Source organism: Dromiciops gliroides, chromosome 3 (assembly GCF_019393635.1).
Source record: "Dromiciops gliroides isolate mDroGli1 chromosome 3, mDroGli1.pri, whole genome shotgun sequence".
Lineage (NCBI taxonomy): Eukaryota > Metazoa > Chordata > Mammalia > Microbiotheria > Microbiotheriidae > Dromiciops > Dromiciops gliroides.
In genome coordinates, this window is record NC_057863.1 from 580,271,136 (window position 1) to 580,296,748 (window position 25,613).

Genomic DNA, 25,613 nt, shown 5'->3' on the forward strand with positions numbered 1-25,613 from the left:
TGTTCATAGCTTTTGATCATTTATCAATTGGGGAACGGTTCTTTTTTTTTTTTTTTAATAAATTTGACTCAGTTCTCTATATGTTTGAGAAATGAGGCCTTTATCAAAGAAACTTGCTTCAAAATTTCTTTTCACAGTAACCATTTCCCTCCATTCTATCCCCCCCATTTATTCTATTTTCTCTCTTTTCACCCTGTCATTCCTCAAAAGTATTTTGCTTCTGAATACTCCCTCCCCCAATCTGTCCTCCCTTCTATCACCCACTCCACCCCTTCTTATTCCCTTCTCCTCCTACTATTCTGCAGGGGAAGGAAGATTTCTATTCCCAATTGAGTGTGTATGTTATTCCATCTTAGAGCCAATTCTTATAAGAGTAAGGTTTACTCACTCCCTGGCACCTCCCCCATCTTGCCCTCCATTGTATAAGCTTTTTCTTGCTTCTCTTATGTGAGATAATTTACCCTATTCCACCTCTCCATTTCCCCTTCTCCCACTGCATTCCTATCTCATCCCTGAATTTAATTTTTTTTTTTAGATATCAACCTTTCATATTCAACTCACACCTGTGCCCTCTGTCTATATATACTCCTTCCAATTGCCCTAATAAGAAAGTTCTTAGGAGTTACAAACATCATTTTTTCATGTAGGAAAGTAAACAGTTGGGGGCAGCTACGTGGCTCAGTGGATAAAGCACCGGCCCTCGATTCAGGAGTACCTGAATTCAAATACAGCCTCAGACACTTGACACTTACTAGCTGTGTGACCCTGGGCAAGTCACTTAACCCCAATTGCCTCACTAAAAAAAAAAAGAAAGAAAGAAAGATGATATCTAGGCTCTTTTTTTTAATAGAATTTTATTTTCCAAAATATATGTAAAAACAAATTTTAACATCAATTTTTTTTTTAAAATTGTTCCAACTTCTCTTCCTCCTCTATTCCCACCCCCCACCCACTAGAACTCAAGCATTTCAAAATAAATTATACATGAGTAGTCATGGAAAACATTCCCACATTAGCTGGGTTGTGAAAAAAAAAACAGTCAAAAAACTCCCAAAACTTCAGACTGAGGAATTGTCAAAGAGAAAAAACATTTTTTTAAAAAATGTGTTTCCAGGGGCAGCTAGGTGGCGCAGCGGACAGAGCATCGGCCCTGGAACCAGGAGCACCCGAGCCCAAATCTGGCCGCAGACACCCAACACCCACCAGCCGCATGACCCCGGGCAAGCCACCCAACCCCAATTGCCTCACCAAAAAAGAAAAAAAAAAAAGAAAAGAAAAAAAAATGTGTTTCCATCTATTTCAGATACTATCACTTCTTTCTCTGTAGATGGGTTGCCATTTTCATAAGTCCTTCAGGGTTATATTGGACCATTGCCTTGCTGAAAATAACCACATGCTTCCCAGCAGATCATTTTACACTATTGCTGTTATTTTGTATACAGTGCATTTCACTCTGCTTCAGTTCATGTAGGTCTTTCCAGGTTTTTCTAATAGTATCCTGTTCATCATAACCTAAATAATTTACCTTAAACTTGACAAAGAATTTTCTTCGTATTAGCCCAGCAAAGTCATCATAACTATTTCCCTCCATCCTATTCCCTTCCCATGATATTTACTCTATTTTCTATCTTCATTTAAACTATTCCTCCTCAAAAGTATTTTACTTCTGACTGTCCCCTCCCCTACTCTGCACTACCTTTTTTTTCACCCTTCCTTCCTTATCCTCTTCCCCTCATACTTTCCTATAAGGTTAAATAGATTACTCCTCCCAACTGGGTGTGAATGTTATTCCCTCCATGAGCCAACTCTGATGAGTTTAAGGTCTTTGAGCTAATTCTATGTTCCAAATTTTCTTCCTCCCTCTCTCCTCAACCCTCCCTATGAAATCAAGCAATTCAATATTTCATACTTGTTAGGCTCTTTTTTTGATTATGGCTTTCAGTGAGTCCAATAATTCTTAAATTATCTCTCCTGAATCTATTTTTCAGGTGAGTTGTTTTTCCAGTGTGATATTTTACATTGTCTTCTATTTTTTCATTCTTTTTATTTTTTTTTTTGGTGAGGCAACTTGGGTTAAGTGACTTGCCCAGGGGTCACATAGCTAGTAAGTGTCAAGTGTCTGCGGCCAGATTTGAACTCAGGTCCTCCTGAATCCAGGGCCGATGCTCTACACTGAGCCATTTAGCTGCCCCTTATTTTTTCATTCTTTTGGTTTTGTTTGATTATTTTGTATTTCTTATAAAATCATTAGCTTCCATCTGCTTAATTCTAATTTTTAAGGAATTACTTTCTTCAGTGAGCTTTTGTACTCTCTTTTCCATTTAGCCAATTCTACTCTTTAAGGAGTTTTTTTCTTGAGAGAATTTTTTTTTTGCCTCTTTTTTCATTTGACCAATCATGCTTTTAAGGCATTCTTCTCATTGGCATTTTAAAATTCTTTTACCATTTGGCCTAGTCTGTTTTTTAAGGTGTTATTTTTTTCAGTATTTTTTTGTTTCTCCTTTACAGAGCTAGTGACTCTTTTTTCATGATTTTCTTGTATCATTTTCATTTCTCTTCCCAATTTTCCCTCTACCTCTCTTTATTTTCAAAGTCCTTTTGAGCCTTTCCATGACCTGAGACCAATTCATATTTTTCTTGGAGGCTTTGGATGCAGGAGCTTTTGACTTTGTTATCTTCTTTTGAGGGTGTGTTTTGATCTTCCTTGTCACCATAGTCACATTCTATTATGGTCAGATTTTTTTTTCTGTTTTGTTTTGTTTTGTTTTTTTTTTTTTGCTCATCTTCCCAGCTTACTTCTTGACTTTTAACTCTTCATTAAACTAGAGCTCTGCTTCCAAGGTGGCGGGCACACTGTTCCAAGCTTCAGGGTTTTTGTGCAGCTGTTTTCAGAGATACTTCCAGGGACCTATAAGTTTTCATTTCTTCTAAGATGGTATGATCTAAGGAAAGGTGTGTTTACTACTCTCCTGGCCTGTGTGCAACCACAAGCCCTCTTTTCTGCCCTGGAACTGTGAGGAGGGTCCCTGCTCCACTGTGGCTGCTGCTAGCTCTAGTGTGCTAGTGCTCCTCCCCACCCATACCATCCAGGACTGAAACCTGAAACCAAGTATGGGCAAAGCAAAAGAGTCCTGCTTCAGTGACTGCCAAGAGATCCCTGTAATCTTCTGACCAGTTGTTCAACCCCCTTACTGTCTATGGGCTGAAAGTTCCAGAAACAGTAGCTACTGCTGCTGATTCAGTGGTTACCAAGGCCTGCTCCTGGCTTCCTGGAGCTGGGTCTGTGCTGGCACGGCCTGCACTGGACCGAGCTCTCCTCTCACTCTATTACAACAGACCTTTCCTGCTGACCTTCTAAGTGGTCTTTAGCTGGAAAATTATTTCACCCTGTCCTTTTGTGGGTTCAGCTGCTCCAGAGATTGTCTTATGGCAATCACTGCCTTTCCTCTGGCTTTGCCCCCCTCTATGGGGTTTAAAATAATTCACACTCTAAATAAAGTTTAGTGGTCTGAAAAATACTTTTCTTTAAAAAAAAAATAACAAAACCCCAGTGGATAGTGCTTTTAAATTTGGAATATATTGGTTGCTACTTCTAATAAGAAAAGCTGCTCCATTTTCTACTATTCTTTAAATTATACAAAATGCATTCCCAATCAACTGTTGACATTGGTACAGACTTTAGCCCATTTTACAGCTGAGGAAAAGGAGACTCAGAGCAGATAAGTGACATACCACAACAAATGACAGAACCAGTTCCTGAACTCAGTCCCTTTGACTCCAAGTCCAGTGGTCTTTTCCTTACTTTTTTGGGGGGTCAGGGGGGGCAATGTGGGTTAAGTGACTTGCCCAGGGTCACACAGATAGTAAGTGTCAAGTGTCTGAGGCCGGATTTGAACTCAGGTACTCCTGAATCCAGGGCCAGTGCTTTATCCACTGTGCCACCTAGCTGCCCCCAAAAAGCATGGATTTTTTTTCAAGCCATAACTCCCTCATTTTGTACTTTTTTTTTTTTTGCAGGGCAATGAGGGTTAAGTGACTTGCCCAGGGTCACACAGCTAGTGTCAAGTGTCTGAGGCTGGATTTGAACTCAGGTCCTTCTGAATACAGGGCTTTATCCACTGCGCCACCTAGTTGGCCCCTACTTGATGGTATTTCTTGAGCTCTAATGTCAGCCTGTTTCTTCCCTCATTATCAAGCTCTTAGTTGTGACATCTTACTGCTGTTAATATAACTCTGTTTAGCATATAAATCATGGGACCTACAGTTCAAAGTTAGATATTATCTAGGCCAACACAGTAGCAAACATCCAAGATGTTCATTTAAGTTCTCTCATTCTAGATTCAGTGGGGTTTTTTTCTACTATGCCATGTTGTAGCCTCAACTCCTAATTTGTTGTGCACTTACAAACCAGATATACACACATACTTGGATTTCACATAAAATAAAAGTTAACAGTATGAGTAGAAACTGAGGGGCTTATCACTACATAAAAGGAAAAACATTTTTTAACCACCTTAACTACTTTCACTATTTAGAGATCTTAAAAAAAAATCCTCCACCTCAGACAGACAGCCTGGAGCAGTAGAGTCTTTTCTGTATCTGGAGTCAAGAGACCTGGGTTCAAGTCCCATTTATTCCACTCACTTAGCTGGGTTCAAACCAGGTAGGATGTTACCGGATATACCTTCCACATCTATGCATGTGTATTTAGTGGCATCAATATTCTGTGGAGCTGTAGTCTCTATCAGGGTTGTTCAGTTCACACTGAGCTCAAGAGAACTTACCCAGTGCTACATGTACTAAGGGTTATCCGGTAATAATAGAGGCGGGGGAGGAAAAATGTCTTACATTATAGGATCGGGGATGCCTCTGTTTCCATTGAACCAAGAGCAGCTGTGCCACTACCAGGGTGGCGATGAGGATGAGGACCATCTCTGCATGCATGGCCTCGTGGCCACGGTGCTTGGCATGCATCCGTGCGTGCTCGATCCTGAAAGCCAAACAAATGTGTTAGATGGGTAGTAGGGGAATTAGAAGCATCCCACCCCTGCCACTACATATTTAGAATTATAGCACATCATAGCTGGAAGTGCTCCCAGAACAAAGAATATAGAATGTTGGAGCTGGAAAGGACCTAAAATCAAGCATATTTAAAGCTAAGAGAAAACCTGTTAATGAAGGGACAACATTCCTGGCACTGGGGATCTAAAGCAAGGGGAAGCCTAGCTGCAGGACAGCTTAGAATAAAAATAAAGTCCCTTATTGTCCGACCTCCGAATTTTAGCCTATATCTAGAAAATCCTTCATTCACCTTTCTGCCTGCTGAATTATGTTGTTGTTGTGGTTCAGTTATTTCAGTCATGTCCCCTTCCTCATGATACCTTTGGGGGTTTTCTTGATAAAGATAGTGGAGTTACTTGACATTTCCTTCTCCAGCTTATTTTACAGAGGAAACAAGCAGCAAACAGGATTAAATGACTTGCCCAGGGTCACACAGCTAGTATCTGAGACCAGATTTGGACTCATGAAGATGAGTCTAACTGTAGGATCAGCACTCTATCCATGGTGCCATCTAGTTGCCTTGTTGAATCTATACCCTGACTCAAATGATACCTTATCTCCTTCATGAAACTTCGTTGAATTCACAATTCGATAAGGACCCTTTCTTTCTAAAAGACATACCTCAGGGGCAGCTAGGTGGCGCAGTGGATAGAGCACTGGTCCTGGATTCAGGAGGACCTGAGTTCAAATCTGGCCTCAGACCCTTGACACTTACTAGCTGTGTGACCCTGGGCAAGTCACTTAACTCCAATTGCCTCACCAAAAAAAAAAAAAAAAAGACATACCTCAATCTCACAAAGTATTGTGTAACCCTCTGACTCATTAATTTATTATTCCATATTATAGTTTTCTTGGTGTATGTCCTATACTTCTAACTAGATTTCAAATTCAAAGTAGAGGAGGCACTGTGTCTTATCTAAATTCTGATTCTCTTTCTCTCAGGTTATATTTTCCAGAACAAGATCCCTGTCTCACTCACCTTTACTGTTCTTTTCTCAAATTCCGTATCCAGTTCACATTCTTCCTTTCCAGCCAAAACCCTTCTCTCTATGCTTGAGGACTCTAACATAACCACTAATGTCCCCTCAAACACTCTAGTTTCACCAACTTCTGCATTCCACTATAACCACCCAAAGTGATAGATCATATCCTTGATCTCACCATCACTTAGAACTACCTCTATGTTCAGAACTTTGAATTCTTCTCTAACCATAAACTCCTATCCTTCCACCTCTCTTTCTGCCTCATTCTTCCAAAACTTATTCTTTGTCTCATCACAATCTCTATACTTTTCATTTCTTCCTGTTTTCCCAGTCTACTACTCCAGTCTATCTTCCATTCAGTCTTTTTTTTTTTTTTGAGGGGCAATGGGGGTTAAGTGACTTGCCCAGGGTCACACAGCTAGTAAGTGTCAAGGGTCTGAGGCTGGATTTGAACTCAGGTACTCCTGAATCCAGAGCCAGTGCTTTATCCACTGCGCCACCTAGCTGCCCCTTCCATTCAGTCTTGACCATAAGACCAGGGCAATTAAACTATACAATTATCTTCTATCATTGAACCATTTACCCCCTTGTCCTATTTCCTGAGATATTTATCAAGAAAGGCCTAGTGTAGGAAGTCACACTTAAACAGACTTTGAAGGAAGCTAGCAGGCATTCTAAGAGTAAGAGGCAAGTGGGGAACAATGTAAGTAAAGGTAGCAATGATGTGTAGAATACAAGCAGGCCAGTTTGGCTGTAATAGAGAGGAATTTCCACTAAGTTGGAAAAGGCAGTCTGAAATCAAATGCAAAGAGCTTTAAAAAAGCAAAAGGAGTCTGCATTTTATCTTAATGACAACAGGAAGTCACAGGAGATTCTTCAGCTGGGCAGTGGCAATCAGATGTATGCTTTAAGAATAATCCCTGGGGCGGCTAGGTGGCTCAGTGGATAAAGCACCAGCCCTGGATTCAGGAGTACCTGAGTTCAAATCCAGCCTCAGACACTTGACACTTACTAGCTGTGTGATCCTGGGCAAGTCACTTAACCCCCATTGCCCTGCAAAAAAAAAAAAAAGAAGAAGAAAAAAAAAAGAATAATCCCTTAGGGGGCAGCTAGATGGAGCAGTGGATAAAGCACTGGCCCTGGAGTCAAATCTGGCCTCAGACAGGTAACACTTACTAGCTGTGTGACCCTGAGCAAGTCACTTAACCCCAATTGTCTCACCCCCCCCCCCAAAAAAAAAGAAGAATCCCTTAGAAGCTGTAGAAAGATGGATTGGAGAGACAGGCAGGAAGACTCATTAGGAGGCTATTTCAATAGTTTAGAAGAAAGGTGATAAGGGTTTGTTTGTTTGGTTTTTTTTGCAGGGCAATGGGGGTTAAGTGACTTGCCTAGGGTCACACAGCTAGTTAAGGGTCAAGTATCTGAGGCCGGATTTGAACTCAGGTACTCCTGAATCCAGGGCCAGTGTGATAAGGGTTTGAACAATAGCAGCAGCTACATGAGTAAAGAGCAGACAGGAAAAACGTGGAGGGACACTGATGAGACTTGATAACTGACTGGCTAGAGGGGTGTAAGAATGAAGAGTCAAGAATGACACCAAAGTTATAAATGTTGTACGCAGTGACAGCAATATTGTTCAATGAAGAACTGAATAACAACTATTCTCAGCAATACAATGATCCAAGACAATCCAAAAGAATTAATGATGGAGCATATTATTCACCTCCAAAGAAAGAACTGATATTGATTGAACACAGACTGAAGCATGCTATTTTTCACTTTCATTTTTTTCTTTTATTCAAATTTTCTTATACAGAATGACTAATATGGTAATGTTTTACAAACTTGCACACATATAACCTATACCTATTCCTTACTGCCTTAGTGAATGGATAGGGGAGGGAGGGAAGGAGAGATAAAATTTGGAATTCAAAACTTTAAATAAAAATGTTTATTATTAAGGAAAAAATATATTTCTATAACCCTGGTGCAGGCCCTCATCACCTCATGTCTGGACTATTACAATGGTCTGCTGGTTGGTCCCCTTACCTCAAAAGTCCCCCTACTCTACACCATCCTTCACTTATCCCCAATCAATAAACTCCAGTGGTTCTTTATCACCTCCAGAGTCAAATATGAAATCTTCAGTTTGGCTTTTAAAGTCCTTCATAATCTGGCCCCTTCCTACTTTTCCACTCTTCCTACACTTTCTTTTGCTCCACATATTCTGTACCTCCTTGCTGGTTTTTGAAAGCAACACTCCATTTCTCAATAATCTTTCATTTTCACCAGCTGCCCCGCTGCTGGAACTCTCTGTCCTCATCTTTGTCTCCTGCCTTTTCTGTCTTCCTTCAAGTCTCAACTAAAGTTACAACGTAAACAAGAAGCCTCCCAGTCCTCCTTAATCTTAGCGCCTTCCTTCTGACATTATCCCTAATTTATCTCTCTCTCACACACGCGCGCGCGCACACACACACACACACACACACACACACACACACACACACACACAATTTTGTTGTACATAGTTCTCTGCTTCTTATCTTCCCTATTAGACCTTGATCTCCTTTAAAGCTGGAACTGTTTTTTGCCTTTCTCTGTATCCACAGCAATTAATGTAGTACTTGACACACAGCAAATGCTCAATAAATGCTTACTGACCAAACAGTTCTGAGAGGTAGAAAGTACACAGCTCCATTTTTTGAAGTATATGGGGTCTTTTTTCTTATCAATGGCTTCCTTGGGGAATATGTTTAGCAAAGCTTATGGAAATTTTAGTCACTTTATTTGCATAATTTCAAACTGCTTTCCAAAATGGTTGTACCATTTCACAGCTCCACCAACAATGTATTAATGTACCTATTTTCCTACAACCCCATCCAACACTAACTTGCCATTTTCAGGGGTTTTTTCCCCTTTTTTTTTTTCCAATTTGCATAGTGTGAGGTGAGACCTCAAAATTGCTTGATTGCATTTTTCTTATTATTTAGTGATTTGGAGCATTCATGTGATTATGAATACTTTGCAGTTCTTTTAAGAACAGTTTATTCATATCTTTTGATCACTTATCTATCAGAAAATGCTATCAAGCAATTTTGAGGTCTCACTTTACATTATGCAAATTGGTATAGCATTAAAAGTATAAATTAAATTTGGTTAATATTCTCATTTTTATTATATTGGCACAGCCTAGCTATGAGCACTGAATACTCATCCACCTATTTAATTGGTTCTGTGGGTATTGTTTGAACCTAACCCTGCATACCTTGGGAAGCTAGACCATGTTTTAGACACTCTTAATTAAGGAACTAGGTTATGCTGACCAGAAATCCAGTCAGATCCAAAGACCACTGAAAGGAGTTCTCACAATTATACATCTCAAGCAACCTATATATCTTATCTGAAAACTGGCCCCATACTGATCAATCAGTTATTGTTTCCATGTTCCTTTGATTGTTTACAGACACTTAGGGGGAGTGGGACGCCTCTTTTTATGATTTCAGGGAATTGTACCTGCTTGTTCTTCCTCTCCCAACTTGGAAAGTCCCTAATCTTTCCTCCAATTAGAAAACACATTACCTAATGTTGTATGCTGGTTAACTGTTTCCTTTTAATTGGTCTCATTTGATTGTTTTTAATGTATAAAAATCTGTTTCCCCCTGTATATGAGGTCCAGCGCCAGAGCTGAGGAAAGCTACTATATATGTTAGGCAATTGGCATACACTGCTTAATAAATCAAAATGCTTCGAAGCTTGAAACTTTGCTTGCTCAGTCATTTCAACTTTTACCCACCAGTTTTTTATTTCTTTAAAGAGCACTTTGTAATTGATATAAGTCTTTTGTGTGCTTTGGTAGGTTGATCCCCAGATATATTATAGTTATTTGGAAATGGAAATTCCCTTTCTATTTCTGCTTCTTAGGTTTTGTTATTATACTGAAATTCTGTTTATTTTTGAGGATTTATTTTGTAGCCTGCAACTTTTGTAGCCTGCAACTATTGTCTTAATTAGTACCCTTGCTGATTCCCTAGGATTTTCTAAGCATATTATCATATTGTCAGCAAATAAGGATAGTTCCAATGCCTCTTCTATTGTATCATGCTCTCTCCCAGTTTATCAGTATCCCTCTTAAGGCAGAACTCAATTTAATATTCCAGGTATATTCTAAGTATTAAAGAGATGTATGGAATTATTAACCCTCGTGACCTGGACACCATACAACTGTTAAGGGCTAAAATTCTAGCTAGTCTGTCTAAAATATCCAATGAGTGGTCGCCAATAAATTATAAGCTTTAGCAAGAGTTAGACTTTTAAGCATTTATTAAGGAGAATAAGAATTTGGTAAAGAGAGAGAAAGGCCTAGATTCCTATCTATTAAAGGGAGAGCACATTTCTAGCTCCCTTCTCCACCAGAGTCCAGAGGAAAGAGAGCGAGACCGAGCACCAGTCTCTTCCTTCCTCCTCCCACTAGTCCGCGTCACTTCCTGATGCCAAAGAAAAGACTCCTGGTCTTGCCCTCAAAGACCTTCGCTTCATGGGCAGAACTCTTCTACAGTAAGTCTCCAGCAGGTGGCGTTATTCCAATCGTTACACAACATTCATTTCCTTTAGAAGTTTAGGTGCTCATTCTGAATTTGTAGTTACCTAGCTCCTCTGGTTATTCTTCCAATAATATCTCCCCTACCCTACACTTGTGTATTTGAACTATTTAATCTAAATGCAGGATTTTATTCCTACTTAATTCCATCTAGTCTATTTTATCATATGTTTCCAGACCATTCTGAATCATGATTTCATCATTCAACATAGGAGTCATAATTTTCAGCTTTGTATCACCCACAAATTACCTAATTTGAGCTCCACAGAAACCTTGTCAAAAAGAATGTGTTACATTTTATAGAAAAGAAAACTAAGATTAAAAAAAGTTAGATCGGGGCAGCTAGATAGTGCAGTGGATAGAGCACTGGCCCTGGATTCAGGAGTACCTGAGTTCAAATCCGACCTCAGACACTTAACATTTACTAGCTGTGTGACCCTGGGCAAGTCACTTAACCCCAATTGCCTCACCAAAAAAAAAAAAAAAGTTAGATGACTTCTCCATATGTAAATAGCATCTTACCTCCAAGTAAGCTCAAGCTGTTCCCAATTCCTTGAATGCATTCCTTTCCTATCTCTGCCCTTCTCTTATCTCCCCAGTAAAGTCTTTCCTAAGTTTCCCTAGATGAAAGTATTCTCTCCCTCCTCCTATTTTCCTATAGTATTTTTAACTGCAACTCTTTGCCTGATCATATTCTATCTTGTATTATATTTATCTGAATATGCCCCCAGCTTTGCAAATTCTTAGAGGACATCCAATCCAAATTACCTTGCCTAACAAAAGTCCTTTCTATAACATTTCCCAACAAGAGGTGGATCAGTCTTCACCTAAAGCCCTTGAGTGAGGGAGAAGCCAGTACCTAGGCACATGTGGCACATGCTGCACATGCTTGCCTTTTTACTCCTTACTTCAATTCTAAATCTGCCTCTCTGCAGCTTGGTTTATTCTTTCAATAAACATTTACTAAACACCCACTGTGTGCAATGCACAGTGCCAGACAATGGCAATGCAAGTAACAAAAGGAAAATAGCCTCTACACTTAAGATGCTTACGTTCTAATAAGGAAGAAACAAATGTGAACCTAGACTAAATCAATTATAAAATATACAAAACAATTTTGAGGCTGTATAATGGAAGAAGGACACTAACAACAGGTTGAATTAGGAAAGATTTTGCATAAGAGGTCACACTTGAACTAAGCCATAAAGATTAGAAATTCTAAAAGGTTGAAGGGAAAAGGGAGTATATATTTCTTGTTGTAGACTCTCAGGGCAAGCAATGCAAGTTGAATCCTTCTTCTGCATGACAACCATTAAAATACTTGAAGTCAGCTATTACGTCCTATGCTGTCCTTTCCCATCTTCCTCTCTATATATTCTCTTCTCCAGGTTCCTATGCCACAGCATGATCTTGAGGCTCTTCACCAACCTAGCTTCCCTACTATTGATGCTACAGCTAAATGATGTCCCTCTTGAAATATGGTGCTCAGAGCTGAACACAATGTGTTAGGACAAACTTGTGGCCTAAGCAGTGCTAAGTGCAATGGACAATTTATTACTTCTAACATGCTGGAAACTATGATTCTTTTCAAGAAGATTAAGGTCAATGTAGTAGACTATAAGCTCCTGGAGGAAAAGGACTGTCATTTTTTACCTTTGCATCTAGTGTAGTACCCTGCACATATAGGCATTTAAAAGTTATTTGCTCATTAAATAGAGAGAACTCTGATTGTTAAGTTGTTTATTTTATATATATATATATATATATATAAACTAAATCTGCTCCCAAATTGAAATTTTCTGACTCCTAGGATTATTGCTAAAATGCGATGCTAGCAAAGTTTGTTAAAGGGATTAACATGTTCTTTTTCCATCTCTCCCATCCTTCATTGCAAAGGTAAGGAACCTTGAGTGTGGAACACTGCATATAATAACATCAAAAAATTTTTGATATGTTGGTTAGTCTTATGGAATTTTTTTCTTCCTCTTTGTAAATTCTTTATTATAAGGGATAGCTCTTTGGGAGGTGGGAAGAGGAATACAATAGGCAATGTTAAGTAATGTAAAAACAAAAGATATAAAAGGAAAAACAAAACAAAATCTACTGTTCTTCAAGTGCTGGATGGAACTCACCGCAGACTGAATGACCCATATCTGGAGCAGAAACCCTAAACTTTTTAGTATTCTTGAGGTCTTTAGGAAAAAAAATTACTGTTAGCTTGGCTGGATACTATGAAGCTGCTGTCAGAATATGAGTTTCATATAGAACATTAGGTGTCAGGGTGTCCTTAAGAACAGGGGTCTATAAAATGGTTTTAATAAATATTTTAATAACTTTTTGACTTCATTGGTTTTCTTTGAAAACCTATTTTATACATTTAAAAACATGATTTTGAGGAGTCCATAGCCTTCAAAAGACTGCCAAAGGGATCCATGATACATAAGAGGTGAAGGACTCAGTTTACAAGTGAGAAAACTAAGATCCTGAAAGATGAAGAATATGCCCAAGGTTATACATGTAGCAGAACCCTGACCTTCCAATTCCAAATCTAGGGTGCTTCCCATTATACCACATTAAATGATGAAGTCAATGGGCAATTGATTCACTTTGTTCAGCTCCATACAGGTCCATCAGTTACTAGGCCCTCATCTGGAACAGTCCCAGCAATAGCACTTACCTCCATCGTTCCTCAGGGGACAGGTCTGAAAGATCAACCTGGAGAGGAATATCATCAGAAAACCAGTTATTACTACTATGACAAGACAAATCCTGCTAAGCACTTTACTGACACGGCAATTAGCATCTTGAACAACGGTTGCCAAGGTCCCTAGAGAAGTACAAGGTTCATTTCCTCCAAGGAGCTTCCCCTGATTACTCTATCCCACACTGCTCTCTCTCCCCTACCTCTCAAAGCACACTGTCTGTCACTCATTTTGGACCTTAGTTGTATAATGAGGCAATTATTTAACTTTAGAGAGATATCATGATGCTGTAGAATGAGCACTGTCAGAAGTGATAGTTCAAATCTTGCCCCTGACACTTACGAAACATATGTACCTGGTCAAATCCTTCACCCTCTCTGGGCTTCAGTCTTCTTATCTGTAAAATGAGAGGGAAGAAGGTCCCTCCCAGCTCTAAATCTACAATCCCATGAATACCAATTTACATCATCACCACTCATTTTGGTCCTTAATCACTGGCATTCTTATGTTATCCCCTCCACTAAGGTTCACTCCCGATGCTTCCACCACAACACAAAGGTGACTTTGAAGGTTCAGTGGGATAAAAGTTTTGGCAAATACTACCAAGCAGGAAAGGCTTCCAATGTGACTTTGGAAATGGTTTGTGTGCCTGTTATGCAAACACCAGACCAGCTAAATTAGAAAAGGCTCACGCCAGGAGACTCCTTACTAGTCTGACTTTTTTTTTAACCCTAGAAAGTCCTAAAGTCCTTGACTAAGGCCTGGAGTAAATAGGTATCCAACCTGGTGCAAAGAACATCCACATCAGTGAAATCACAGATTCTTCAAGTGTTGAAAAACTGAATATGGAGTCAGGCCACCTGGGTTTGAGTTCTGGCTCACCTAATGCAATATTAATAATGATCATAACAAAAGCTGATGTGTGTATGGATATACATTACATATATGTATACATACACATATATGATTTTACAATCAACAAAAGACTTTATATGAATTTCTCATCTGATAATTTAAACAGTTCTGTAAGATAGTCAGGACAGGTATTGTCCCTATTTTGCAGATGAGAAAATGGAAGCTCGCATAAAGTGACTTATTTTTACATCCCTCCTAAGATTCAGCTGGGAATTCATGTCGGCTAAGACACGAATCCAAGTTATATAGAATCCAAACCTAGAGCTTTTCTCACTACACCACAGATGCTGTTATAGTGATTAAATAAAATGATGAACTATAAAGCACTGTGTAAACTGGTATGACCTATTATCATTATTATGGACACAAATCAGGAAGTGGAGAAACTGTTAGTTTCCTACACAAACACTTTCACTCCTTTTGAGAAAGGCAGTATAGAAGGCAAAAGAATGTAAATGCTAACCCTGTGACTTGGGCTAATAAACCTAAAATCTGGTTAGCACTTGGAAAATACAAGTAAAGTGAGAACATGGTTCCTATCTTTTGCCTCTGAAAGGGCTGGAAAGTTGATAGTCAAAAAGCATTTATTAAGTGCCTATGTTCCAGGTACCATAATAAGCACTGGGGATGGGTGGGGGGGGGGGGGTTGGGGAAGGAAGGCCCTACTCAAGGAGCTCACAGATTAAGACATGCAAACAACTATCTAAAAACAAGATATATATGGGGAAAATTGAAAATGATCAACAGAGGGAAGAAGATAAAGCAGTAAAGAGAATTGTGAAAGGCTTCTAGTAAAAGGTAGGACTTTAGCTGGGAATTCAAAGAAGCAAAAGATGGCAGGAGATGAAGAGGAAGAGAGTTCTAGGTATAGGGGGAGCCAGTGAAAATATAAGATCTGGAAGATGGAGTGTTGTGTTCAAATAACAGTAAAGCAACCAGTGTCCCGTGTCCCTGGATCACAGAATACATAGAGGGAAGTAAGGTAGAACAAGACTGGAAAGGTTGGGGTGGGGAGGAAAGTTATGAAAGGCTCTGAAATCCAGAGAAAGGATTTTTTTGTTTGTTTGTTTTTAGTGAGACAATTGGGGTTAAGTGACTTGTCCAGGGTCATGCAGTTAGTAAGTGTTAAGTGTCTGAGGCCATATTTGAACTCAGGTCCTCCTGACTCCAGGGCTGGTGTTCTACCCACTGTGCCACCTAGCTGCTCCTCAGAGAAAGGATTTTATATTTGATCCTGGAGGTGATAGGAAGCCACTAGAATTTACTGAATTGGTGAGGAGGGGAAAGGGTAGGTGACATGGTTAGACCTGTACATCAATTTGACAACTAAATGGAAGATGTACTGGTATAGGGAGTTGAGGGACCCACCAGAAGACCACTGCAATAGTGTAGTCATCCTTCTTGATTAACAAGCTGGGTTATTTAAATGACATCCACATTTTTCTCTGGGTAAAGTGGCCATTCACTCAGTGCAAGAACAAGGAAATACACAAACTACATCTATAAGAAACCTGTAGAGAAGTCAGAAAGTCATCTTCATCTTACACCCTGGGAGAGTTTATTCACATGGTGCCAAACACATCGTAGTCTAAGGTACCCAGTCCAGAGCCCATAAAAGCCAGCAAGTAACACTGTTAAGGCCATGTATTCACATGCAAGGAGATATAGAGACACAGGATTTTCATCCTGTAAAATCCTTGTCCGTGACCTTTGGAAAACTGTCTAAAACATATTTACCCCAAAGCCTTCCTCTGGTTCTTTTAACATTTCATGTGTACCATCAGAATACTCTGCCTATCTCCCCACCCTTGTTATATCACCAGTCATCTTTTTCTAAATGACCAAATATATGTATCATAAAATATATAAGATCAGGAGCTGGAAGGGACATTAGAGGTCATCTAGTTTAATCTCTTCATTTTACAGATGAGGAAATTAAGGCCCAGAGAAGTTATACAACCTTCCCAAAGTAAGAGTGGTAAAATGTGGCAGAGCAAAGATTGAAACTCAGGTCCCAATGACTCTGAGGTCTTCGTGTTTTGAATTGGGCTATTTTTAATAGCCTTCCTGCCATTTTTTTTTTTTTTTTGCTTGCTAGTGATCATAGGAAATCTGTGAGAAACATTACCAATACTACTACTAGCTCCCTACATTTTCTGTAATGCTTTAAAATTAATGAAGCTTTTCCCCTATAAACATTGTGAGGCAGGTTGTGCAAGTATTATTATTCCTATTTTACATGAGATAACTGAATCTAAGAAAAGTTAGGTGGCTTGCCTAAGGTTACACAACTAATAAGTAAAAGAGCCCCCATTTGAATTCAGGTCTTCTAACCTCAATGCCAGGGTTATTTCTTCCCACTCAACAAATATTTGTTAATCATAGACCCAGCAGATGACGTTTTAGGTCCTGGAGATAGGGATAAAAAAGTAAAATAATACCTACCCTTAAGGAATTTCTATTATATCCTGGGGAACACGTACACATATAAGTAAATACAAAATATTTTATAAGTATATACATACATATATGTACACATATAAGTATATACAAAATATTGGACAGAGGCACTAATAACTGATATTATCTAAGAGCCTAGAGAGTACAATTTCAAGTATATGAGATAGTCTATGCAAAACCACTAAAATGAAAAAAGGAATACTGTATATAGAAACATAAAAAATAGTTTTGCTAGAATGTAGAGTATGTGAAAGGGAATAATGTGTAATAAAGTTGGAAATGTAGGGTGAAGATAGACTGTGAAGAGCTTTTAAAAGCAAACAAAAACAACCCCAAGTTTGTTATTGTACTTCCTTGAACTCCTCATACTCAAAGACTTTCCAGCTCACTCAAAAAATGAGGCCTGCTCTTACCACCATGTAACTCAGCTGCTTGAATTTTCACTCAGCAGATTCACTCCCTCTTCTATAAGAACCACATTCTTTCCTTCTGTAAAGATCATAGTCAAATTCACCTGGCCTAAGGGCAGTGGAAAAAGCATGCAACTGGCTTTGAAGTCACAACCTGGGCTCAAATCTTGCATGTGACACTACCTGTGTGACCATGGGCAGGTTCCTGGGCCTCAGCTTCTTCATATGTAAAATTCAAGAGTTGGACTAGATGTTTCTGAGGTGTCTTCCAGCTTAGGACCTAGACAGATACTAAGATACTCCCTTGAATAACCCCATTTAATTCTTTTTTTTTTTTAACTTTGTTTGTTTTTTGGTGGGGCAATGAGGGTTAAGTGACTTGCCCAGGGTCACACAAGCTATTATATGTCAAGTGTCTGAGGCTGGATTTGAACTCAGGTCCTGCTGAATCCAGGGGTGGTGCTTTATCCACTGCACCACTAACTGCCCAAACCCCATTTAATTCAGAGGACTCTTTTGCTCTACACTCCAGTCAGTCTTGCAGTGATGTAACATTGATAATGACAATATATCTGGAGAAGTTGTGGAAAAATTGGAATACAGATGCATTGCTGGTGGAGCTGTGAACTGATTCAACCATTCTGGAGAACAATTTGGAACCATGCCCAAAGGGCTATAAAACTGTACATGCCCTTTGCCCCAACAATACCACTGTTAGGTCTTTATCCCAAAGAGATCATACAAAAGGGAAAAGGACACATATGTACAAAAATATTTATAGCTGATCTTTTTGTGGTGGCAAGGAGTTGGAAACTGAGGGGATGCCCATTAACTGGGGAATGGCTGAACAAGTTATGGTATATGAATGTAATGGAATACTACTGTGCTGTAAGAAATGATGAGCAGGCAGATTTCAGAGAAACCTGGAAGGACTTGCTTGAACCAATGATGAGTGAGATGAGCAGAACCGGAAGAACATTATACACAGTGTGTTGATCAACTGTGATAGACTAGATTCTTCTCACCAATCCAATGGTACAAGAAAGTTCCAAAGGACTCATGATGGAAAAGGCTCTCCAAATCCAGAAAAAAGAACTGTGGAATCTAGATGCAGATTGAATCATACTGTTTCTACTTTTTTTTTGGTTTTTCCTTTTTGAGGTTTTTCCCTTTTATTCTGATTCTTCTTTCACAGCATGACTAATGCAGAAATATGTTTAATGTGATTATGCATATATAATCTATATCAGATTGCTTGCTGTCTTGGGGAGGGGGGAGGGAAAAATTTGGATCTAGAAATCTTATAAAAACAAATGTTGAAAACTATCTCTACATGTAACTAGAAAATAATAAAATACTTTTATGATTAAAATAATAACAACAACAACAACAACATATCTATAACATTTTAAGGGCAAAGCTTCCCTGACAACAATTCTATAAGATAAGTAGTTTAAGCATTACCACTTCCATTTTTTTTCTCCAGATTAATGATTTACTAGTGCCATCTCACCCTACTATGTATTTGACTACCTTGTATTTATTTGGATTAATCTTTTAATATTTATTTTGTATAGATGTGCTTGTTGTTTCTCCTAACAGAATATAAGCTTCTAATCAGGATAGAGACTTTAATTCTTTGTATTTACATGCCTAATATCTAGTCACATAGTAGGCTGTAACTGGCTAATCCAAGTAGCCAAAGTACATCTACAACTGTTCTCTAAGTTATAGACTTAGAGCAAGGATTTCCCAACCTTTTTAGGTCTCTTTATACCCTCAGGCTTTCAATAAATCTTCCAGTTAACCCTATTCAATATGAAAGGATATTAATTCCAGAGTTTGCCATCCTTATACATGTATGAAACAAAATGCTCTTAATGCCCTGTATTTTGATGCAAGACGATAGGGGTTCAGGTCATCTGTATGACTCTACTCCATGGGGTCACAGTCCTTGAGACAATATTGGGCTGGCTGATAAAAGCTCCTCTTTATAGTTCCATAGCTGCTGTTCCAAACTTCCTCTCATTAAGTCTTTCATGTCACCTTCAATTCTCATTTACTCAGCTGAGTTACCTCTTACTTCTCACACAGATACACACACATTTTCCCAGAGCCCCTTTTTTCCTCCTCCTGCTCATCTCATATCATTCCAACATATTTCTCCATCATTTCTTCCTTCTAGTGAAGGGAGTCTCAAATAAAGAGATGGCCCTTCTTGCCAAAGCAAACCTCTCTACATGTGTCCTTGATCCCTTCTCGTCCTGACTTCCCCAAGAAACGCCCACTCTCCTACCATCAATTTCTCCCTGTCTCCTGGCTCCTCCTCTGTTGCCTACAAACATGTCCATGTCTCCCACATTCTCAAAACCCCCCACAAACCCTCACTTGATTCATCCATCCCTGCTAGCTATTGTCCAATTATCTTCTCTCCTTTTCTCAGTTAAACCAGAGAAAGCCATCTAGAATCACTGAGTATCTATACTTCCTTTAAATTCCTCTGCAAACTGGCTTCTGACTTCATTTACCAAAAGCTGCCCTCTTTAAAGTTACTAATGATCTAAACGCCAAAACCAACAGTCTTTTCTCAATCCTGATTGTCCTTGATTTCTCTGCATGATTTTACACCATTAACACCTGCTCCTAACTCCTCAGTCAGTCAATAAACATTTCTTAAGCCCATACTATGTGCCAGGCATTGTACCAAGTGCTGGGGACACAAAAAAAAAGACAAAAGACAGAACCTGCTCTCCAGGTGCTCACAGGTATGTATGTATGTATGTGTATAGATTAAGAGTATATTACATATTATAAGAGTATGTGTGTATATATACATATACACATACACACATATATGCTTTTAATTATTCCTATACATATATATGTGGAAATAATTAAGAGGAATCAGGATTTTAGTTGAGATTTGAAGAAAGTCAGAAGGTGGAGATGAGGAGGGAGAGATTTCCAGGCATGGAACTGACATTGAAAATGCACAAAGTTGGGGGCAGCTAGGTAGCACAGTGGATAAAGCATCAGCCCTGGATTCAGGAGGACCTGAGTTCAAATCCAGCCTCAGACACTTGACACTTACTAGCTATGTGACCTTGGGCAAGTCACTTAACCCTCACAGCTCCACCAAAAAATAAAAAAGAAAGAAAATGAAAGAAAAGAAAATGCACAAAGTTGAAAGATGAGAGTATTTTGTTCAAGGAACAACAAGGGGCCTCATGTTACTGGATTTGAGTAGGTGTGGGGTGGGAAGTGTGTCTGTAAGAGGACTGGGGGGGGGGGGGGTGGTTATAAAGGGCTCTGAATGCCAAATAGAGGATTTTATCTCAGAAGTGAGAAGCCACTAGAGTTTACTGAAAAGGGTGATGACATGATCAGACTTGGAACTCTGGGAATATTGGATTATAGTGGTGACAGACTTTGAGGCAGAAGACCAACCAAAAGGCCAATATAATAGTCCAGGTATGATGTAATAAAGGCAGGTAATGGTGGCAGTTTCAGGGGAGAAGGGGGCATATATAGAGATGTTACAAATGTAAAATTCATAAGCCTTGGCAACAGATTGGATATGCAGAAGTAAGAGAGTGTGGTGTGGAGGATGAGAATTAGATTGAAAGCCTGGGTAACTAGGAGGATGGTTGGTACTCTCAACAGTAATAGGGAAGTCAGGAAGAGGGAACAGTTTAAGGTAAAAAATAATGAGCTCAGTTTGGGATATGTTGAGGCTAAAATGCCTATAAGACATCAAGTTCTAGACACACAGTTGGAGATGGAGCTGAGATCAGCATAGAGATAACAGTTGAGACCATGGGAGCTGATTAGACTGCCAAGTGAAATGGTATAGGTAGAAAAGAGAAAAGGGCCCAGGACAGGGCCTTGTGGGGTGCCCTTGGTTAGCAGTTGTGACTTGAATGAAGATCCAGCAAGAGATATTGAGGAGCAGTCAAACAGGTAAAGGGAAATCAACGAGAAAGTAGTATCATAAAAACCTAAGGAGAGGAAATTATCAAAGAGAGGGTGATTGACAGTGTTAAAGACTACAGAGAAGTCAAGAAGGATAAGGATTGAGAAGAGGTTTGGCAAAACAGTTTCTGCTGAATGAAGTCAGAAGCCAGACTGCAGAGAGTTAAGAGTTAGAGGAAAGGAAGTGGAAGTGGAAATACCTATTGTAGATGGCCTTTTCAAGGAGTTTAACCTCAAAAGGGGGGGAGAAATATGGGATAATAGCATTGTAGTGAGATCTATGATGTCCATATTAATTGATATGATATGTGCAATGATTATACTATTAGATTTGTTGGAGTTTCCATATTTTCAAGAGTACTTTGACTCTAAAGATGAAGTGATCAATCAGATCCCCTGAAATGCCAACAACTCCTACACCTATAACTGCCAAGTGAACCGAACCAGGTTCTTCACTCCCATTCCCACCATCCTACCCTGGTTCTGTATCCTGCTGAACAATCACAAAGCTTAATGACTTGAAGACTGATCACAAAAGATCCAACAATCTTGCACTGTGGTCAGTAGACTTGGAGACTGTTCACAGAAGACTCAAGAATTCCAGCCATGAGAGGTTTTCACACTTAAAAAGCCAATCCTTGCCATGAGACAGTGAGCCCCCTTCTCAGGAAGGAGGACTTTGCTTGCAAGCTGTTTTCCTCACTTAGAAATTAAATCTTTCTTTGATTCCTGACCCACCTGTCTCTAGCCTGCTCTATTCTGCTCCTGCCACCCATAGGTTAGAGAATGGTTCTGTCTGGTTGACAACAGCTAGCAGGGATGGATGGATCAACTGAAGGTTTGGGGGGGTTTCTGAGGACATGGGAGATATAGACATGTTTGTAGGCAGTAGGAAAGCAGCTAATAGACAGGGAGACATTGAAGATAAACAGGGAATGGCAGAGAGCACAATCTTCTGGAGAAGACAGAATGGAATGAGATCATTTGTGGTTATAAAGGGGTTTGCTTTGGCAAAGAGAAGGGCCACCTCATTATGTGAGACAGAGGTGAAGGAGGAGATAATGGCAGAAAACATCCAGGTCATATAAGATAAAGAAAAGGGGGAAATAGAAAGCACTTGGCAAATGGCCTCAATTTTTTCCATAAAAATATATGACATGGTTCAAGTCTGGGAAAAATTACTTTCTAGCTGAATCCTTGGGCAAGTCACCTCTCTGAGCCTTTATTTACTTATCTTTAAATTAGAGACGATAATTGCACACTACCTTTCTTACCTAGCTTCCTCTTATGTAAAACGGAATGATAATAATACTGGCATTCTGCCAGCAAAGTCTTTCTCTGATGCCTTATAGTGTAGAAGCGTGAGAACCCTAGGTTCTCAAAGACTTTGTCAATGAAACAATGAAACCCTGACAAAGACCACCAAGCTGAAAAGGTATGTTGCATATCCAACAACAGAATATCCATCTTTGAGCACCAGTCTAGTTAAGTATAGAACAGGCTCAACACCAGAAGAGTAGCCACCAAATGATGCACCTTTTTTTGGGGCCACAGCAATTTCTACAGATGGAGGAGTTGCAATCTATTTTGGAAAAGGAAACAACTATACTGTTGAAATCACAGGTTCTTTAAATAATACTTGTACCACATATCTCAGAGGATAGTTGAGGAAAGTGCTTTGGAAAAATTAAATTGCTATATATAAATTTAACTGTTAGTTATGGGCTGGTCAGAACCTCTGAGCTTCAATTTCATAATCTGTAAAATGGAAATGATGGAGGAAAATGGGATGATGGAAAAGCACTCCCATTTAGAAAACATTAATGCTTACAAAACTATCCTGCAAGGTAAGACAGGCAAACATGATTACCATTTTACAGATGAAAAAACTGAGGCTCAGAGATTTTGGGTGACATTTCCTTTGTTAAACAGACCCAGAAAGCTTAGGGGTTGGGGAGGCAGTTGCAAGAATGTTTGTTAAATATCTTCCTTTGTAATTCATACTACCTCAAGCAAGCCTGAGTTCAGCTCCCTTTCAACTCTAGTCTGAATTTGGCCTTGGTCCCTGCCTTTGGCCTCTCTCCAATACATTTTATATAACAAAGTTATATTAATCTTAAAATTCTGACTTGCACATGTTTCTCCAGTGTTCAAAACTTTCCAATGGTTCTCCTCCAACCAAAGAAATCTGAACTTCTTTTTCAAATTCCTAATTCTGATTTCAAGGGTCTCCTATAATCCGGGACTAATCAATTTCTCAACACAACCCAACAAATATTCATTAAGTAACAACTGTATGCATAAAACAGTCTTTAGGGCTGGGAGAGATATAAAATTCAGATTAGATAATCCCTATTCTCATGGAACAAATATGTGGTACAACATAAGACATCAACACAGATTACTATAACAGACTATATTAAATGATAAAGATTTTTATGAATTGATACAGAGGAATAAGACAGAGACAAAACAATATACATAATGACAACAATGTAAATGAAAAGAACCACCACACATACAAAAAAATCAAAAGTGAATGTAAGGGCAGCTAGGTGGCACAGTGGATTCAGGAGGACCTGAGTTCAAATCCTGCCTCAGACACTTGATACTTTCTAGCTGTGTGACCCTTGGCAAGTCACTTAACCCCAATTGCCTCACCAAAAAAAAAAAAAAAGTGAATGTAACAAAATTTAAAAGATCAAGCATGACTTGAAAGGAGAGATATGAGAGGTCAATTCCAACCCACCCTTTCATGAAAGTGAGAGTTCCACAGATGTTACACATTGAAAATGTTTTCAGACTTTTTCTAGTATACTGTTTGGTTGTGCTGATTTTTCTCCTTTTGTGTGTTTTGTTATGTTTGGGGTTTTTTTTGTCTTTTAAAAATACTATTTGGTATATAGGGTGGCTCTCTGGGAAGGAGAGGAAAACTAGGGAACGCTATGATAATGTGAAAAACAAAAGGCATTAGATAAAACCTATTAAAATTATAACACTACATTTTTAAAATAAATTATATGAACAAAAATTTAATAAAAATTATAACACTAAATTAAAAAAAATAAAATTATATGAACAAATAGAAAAGGATTACAAAAGAGATCACCCTGCTTTTTAGGGTCAATCTGGTAATACCTGACAACAAAGAAGGCAAAGATGCTTAGTTTTAGTTTTGCTTCTATTTTCTCTGCTAAAGAGAATGATCTTTGGAATGCAAAAGACAGAACCAAAAAAGCTAACAAGCATTGATTCCAAAGGTAAGTAATAAAAGAACACCTAGTTGGCCTGGATGAATTTAAGTCACCTGGCCAAGATGAATAACATTGTAGGGTACTGAAAGAACTGGCAGAAATGTGATTACTGAGCCTCTGCCAATAATATGTGAAGAGCATGAAAAACAAAACAAATGATGACCTAGTTTTTTAAAATAAAGTATGAGAAAGAGTCTATAAACTATAGGCTAGTGAGCTTTACTTTAATTCCTGGGAAATTCTTAGAATGGATAATTAAAGAGATGATTAGTGAACATCTAACCAAGGAATCAGTAATTATAAAACTCATGAAGCCAGCTTCATTCAACTCACGTCATGCCAGACTATACTTTTTTCCCTTTTTAACAGTGACTAAATTAGTGGATCAGAGGAATTTCATAGATATAGTCTACTTACATTTTAGCAAAGCAATTTGTAAAATATCTTATACTGTTATTCTGGAAAAATATGAAGACGTGGTCATATAATTAGATGCATTCTGAACTAGTGGAAGAGCCAAACATAACGAGTCAATGTCTCCAGTGAAGTGCTCCAGGGCTCTGTGGTTGTTCCAGGACTATTTAAAATATTTGTGAATAACTTGGATAAAGTCATAGATGCACAGTAACCAAATTTGCAGCTGACTCAAAGCTGGAAGGGATAATTAACACACTGGATGACAAAGTCAGGATACAAAAAGATCTTGACAGGCTAGAGAACTGGAATAAATCTAGAAAAGAAAAGGCTTCCTACTGAGGTTGGTTCGTGAGCTAAGTCTTGCAGCCAAGGGATTTTAAGAGGTGGAAGTGAAAAGGGAGAACATTTCAGACACAAGGGACATGCAAAGACACAAAGAAGGAAATCGATTCACGTCAGGTACCTGGAAGAAACAGTGAGTAGGCCAGCATGGCTAAATGTCAGAGCAAACTGAGGTAAATAAAGATAAGGAGACTAAAAAGATAGGAAGGGGTAGGGATGTTAAGAGATTTAAATGCCAAATAAAGGACTTTATATTTGATTCTGGAGCTAACAAGGGGCCATTGGAGTGTACTGAGTAGGGGAGTGACAAGATCAGACTTGAACTTAAAAAATAAACCACCAACATTTTGAAAGGTGAAAGGATGATGGAATGGAGTGAGGAGAAACTTGAGGCAAGGAAACCAATTAGAAGGCTATGTCAATAGCTCATTTAGAAGGCCCAAACTAGGGGCAGCTAGGTGGCGCAGTGGATAGAACACCAGCCCTGGAGTCAGGAGTAC

The 25,613-nt window shown here is 38.9% G+C and overlaps 1 protein-coding gene across 1 annotated transcript in view; it reads right to left on the reverse strand.

The window, feature by feature from the left end:
• RNF121 (ring finger protein 121) overlaps window positions 1-25,613 on the reverse strand; it is a 117,421-nt gene that overhangs the window by 72,574 nt on the left and 19,234 nt on the right. Inside the window, exons 2-3 of the mRNA XM_043991958.1 lie at window positions 13,319-13,356; window positions 4,849-4,990 (exon numbers count right to left, since the gene is read on the reverse strand). Of these exons, the coding sequence (XP_043847893.1) occupies window positions 4,849-4,990; window positions 13,319-13,356 (180 nt within the window). The remainder of the gene's footprint in view (window positions 1-4,848; window positions 4,991-13,318; window positions 13,357-25,613) is intronic.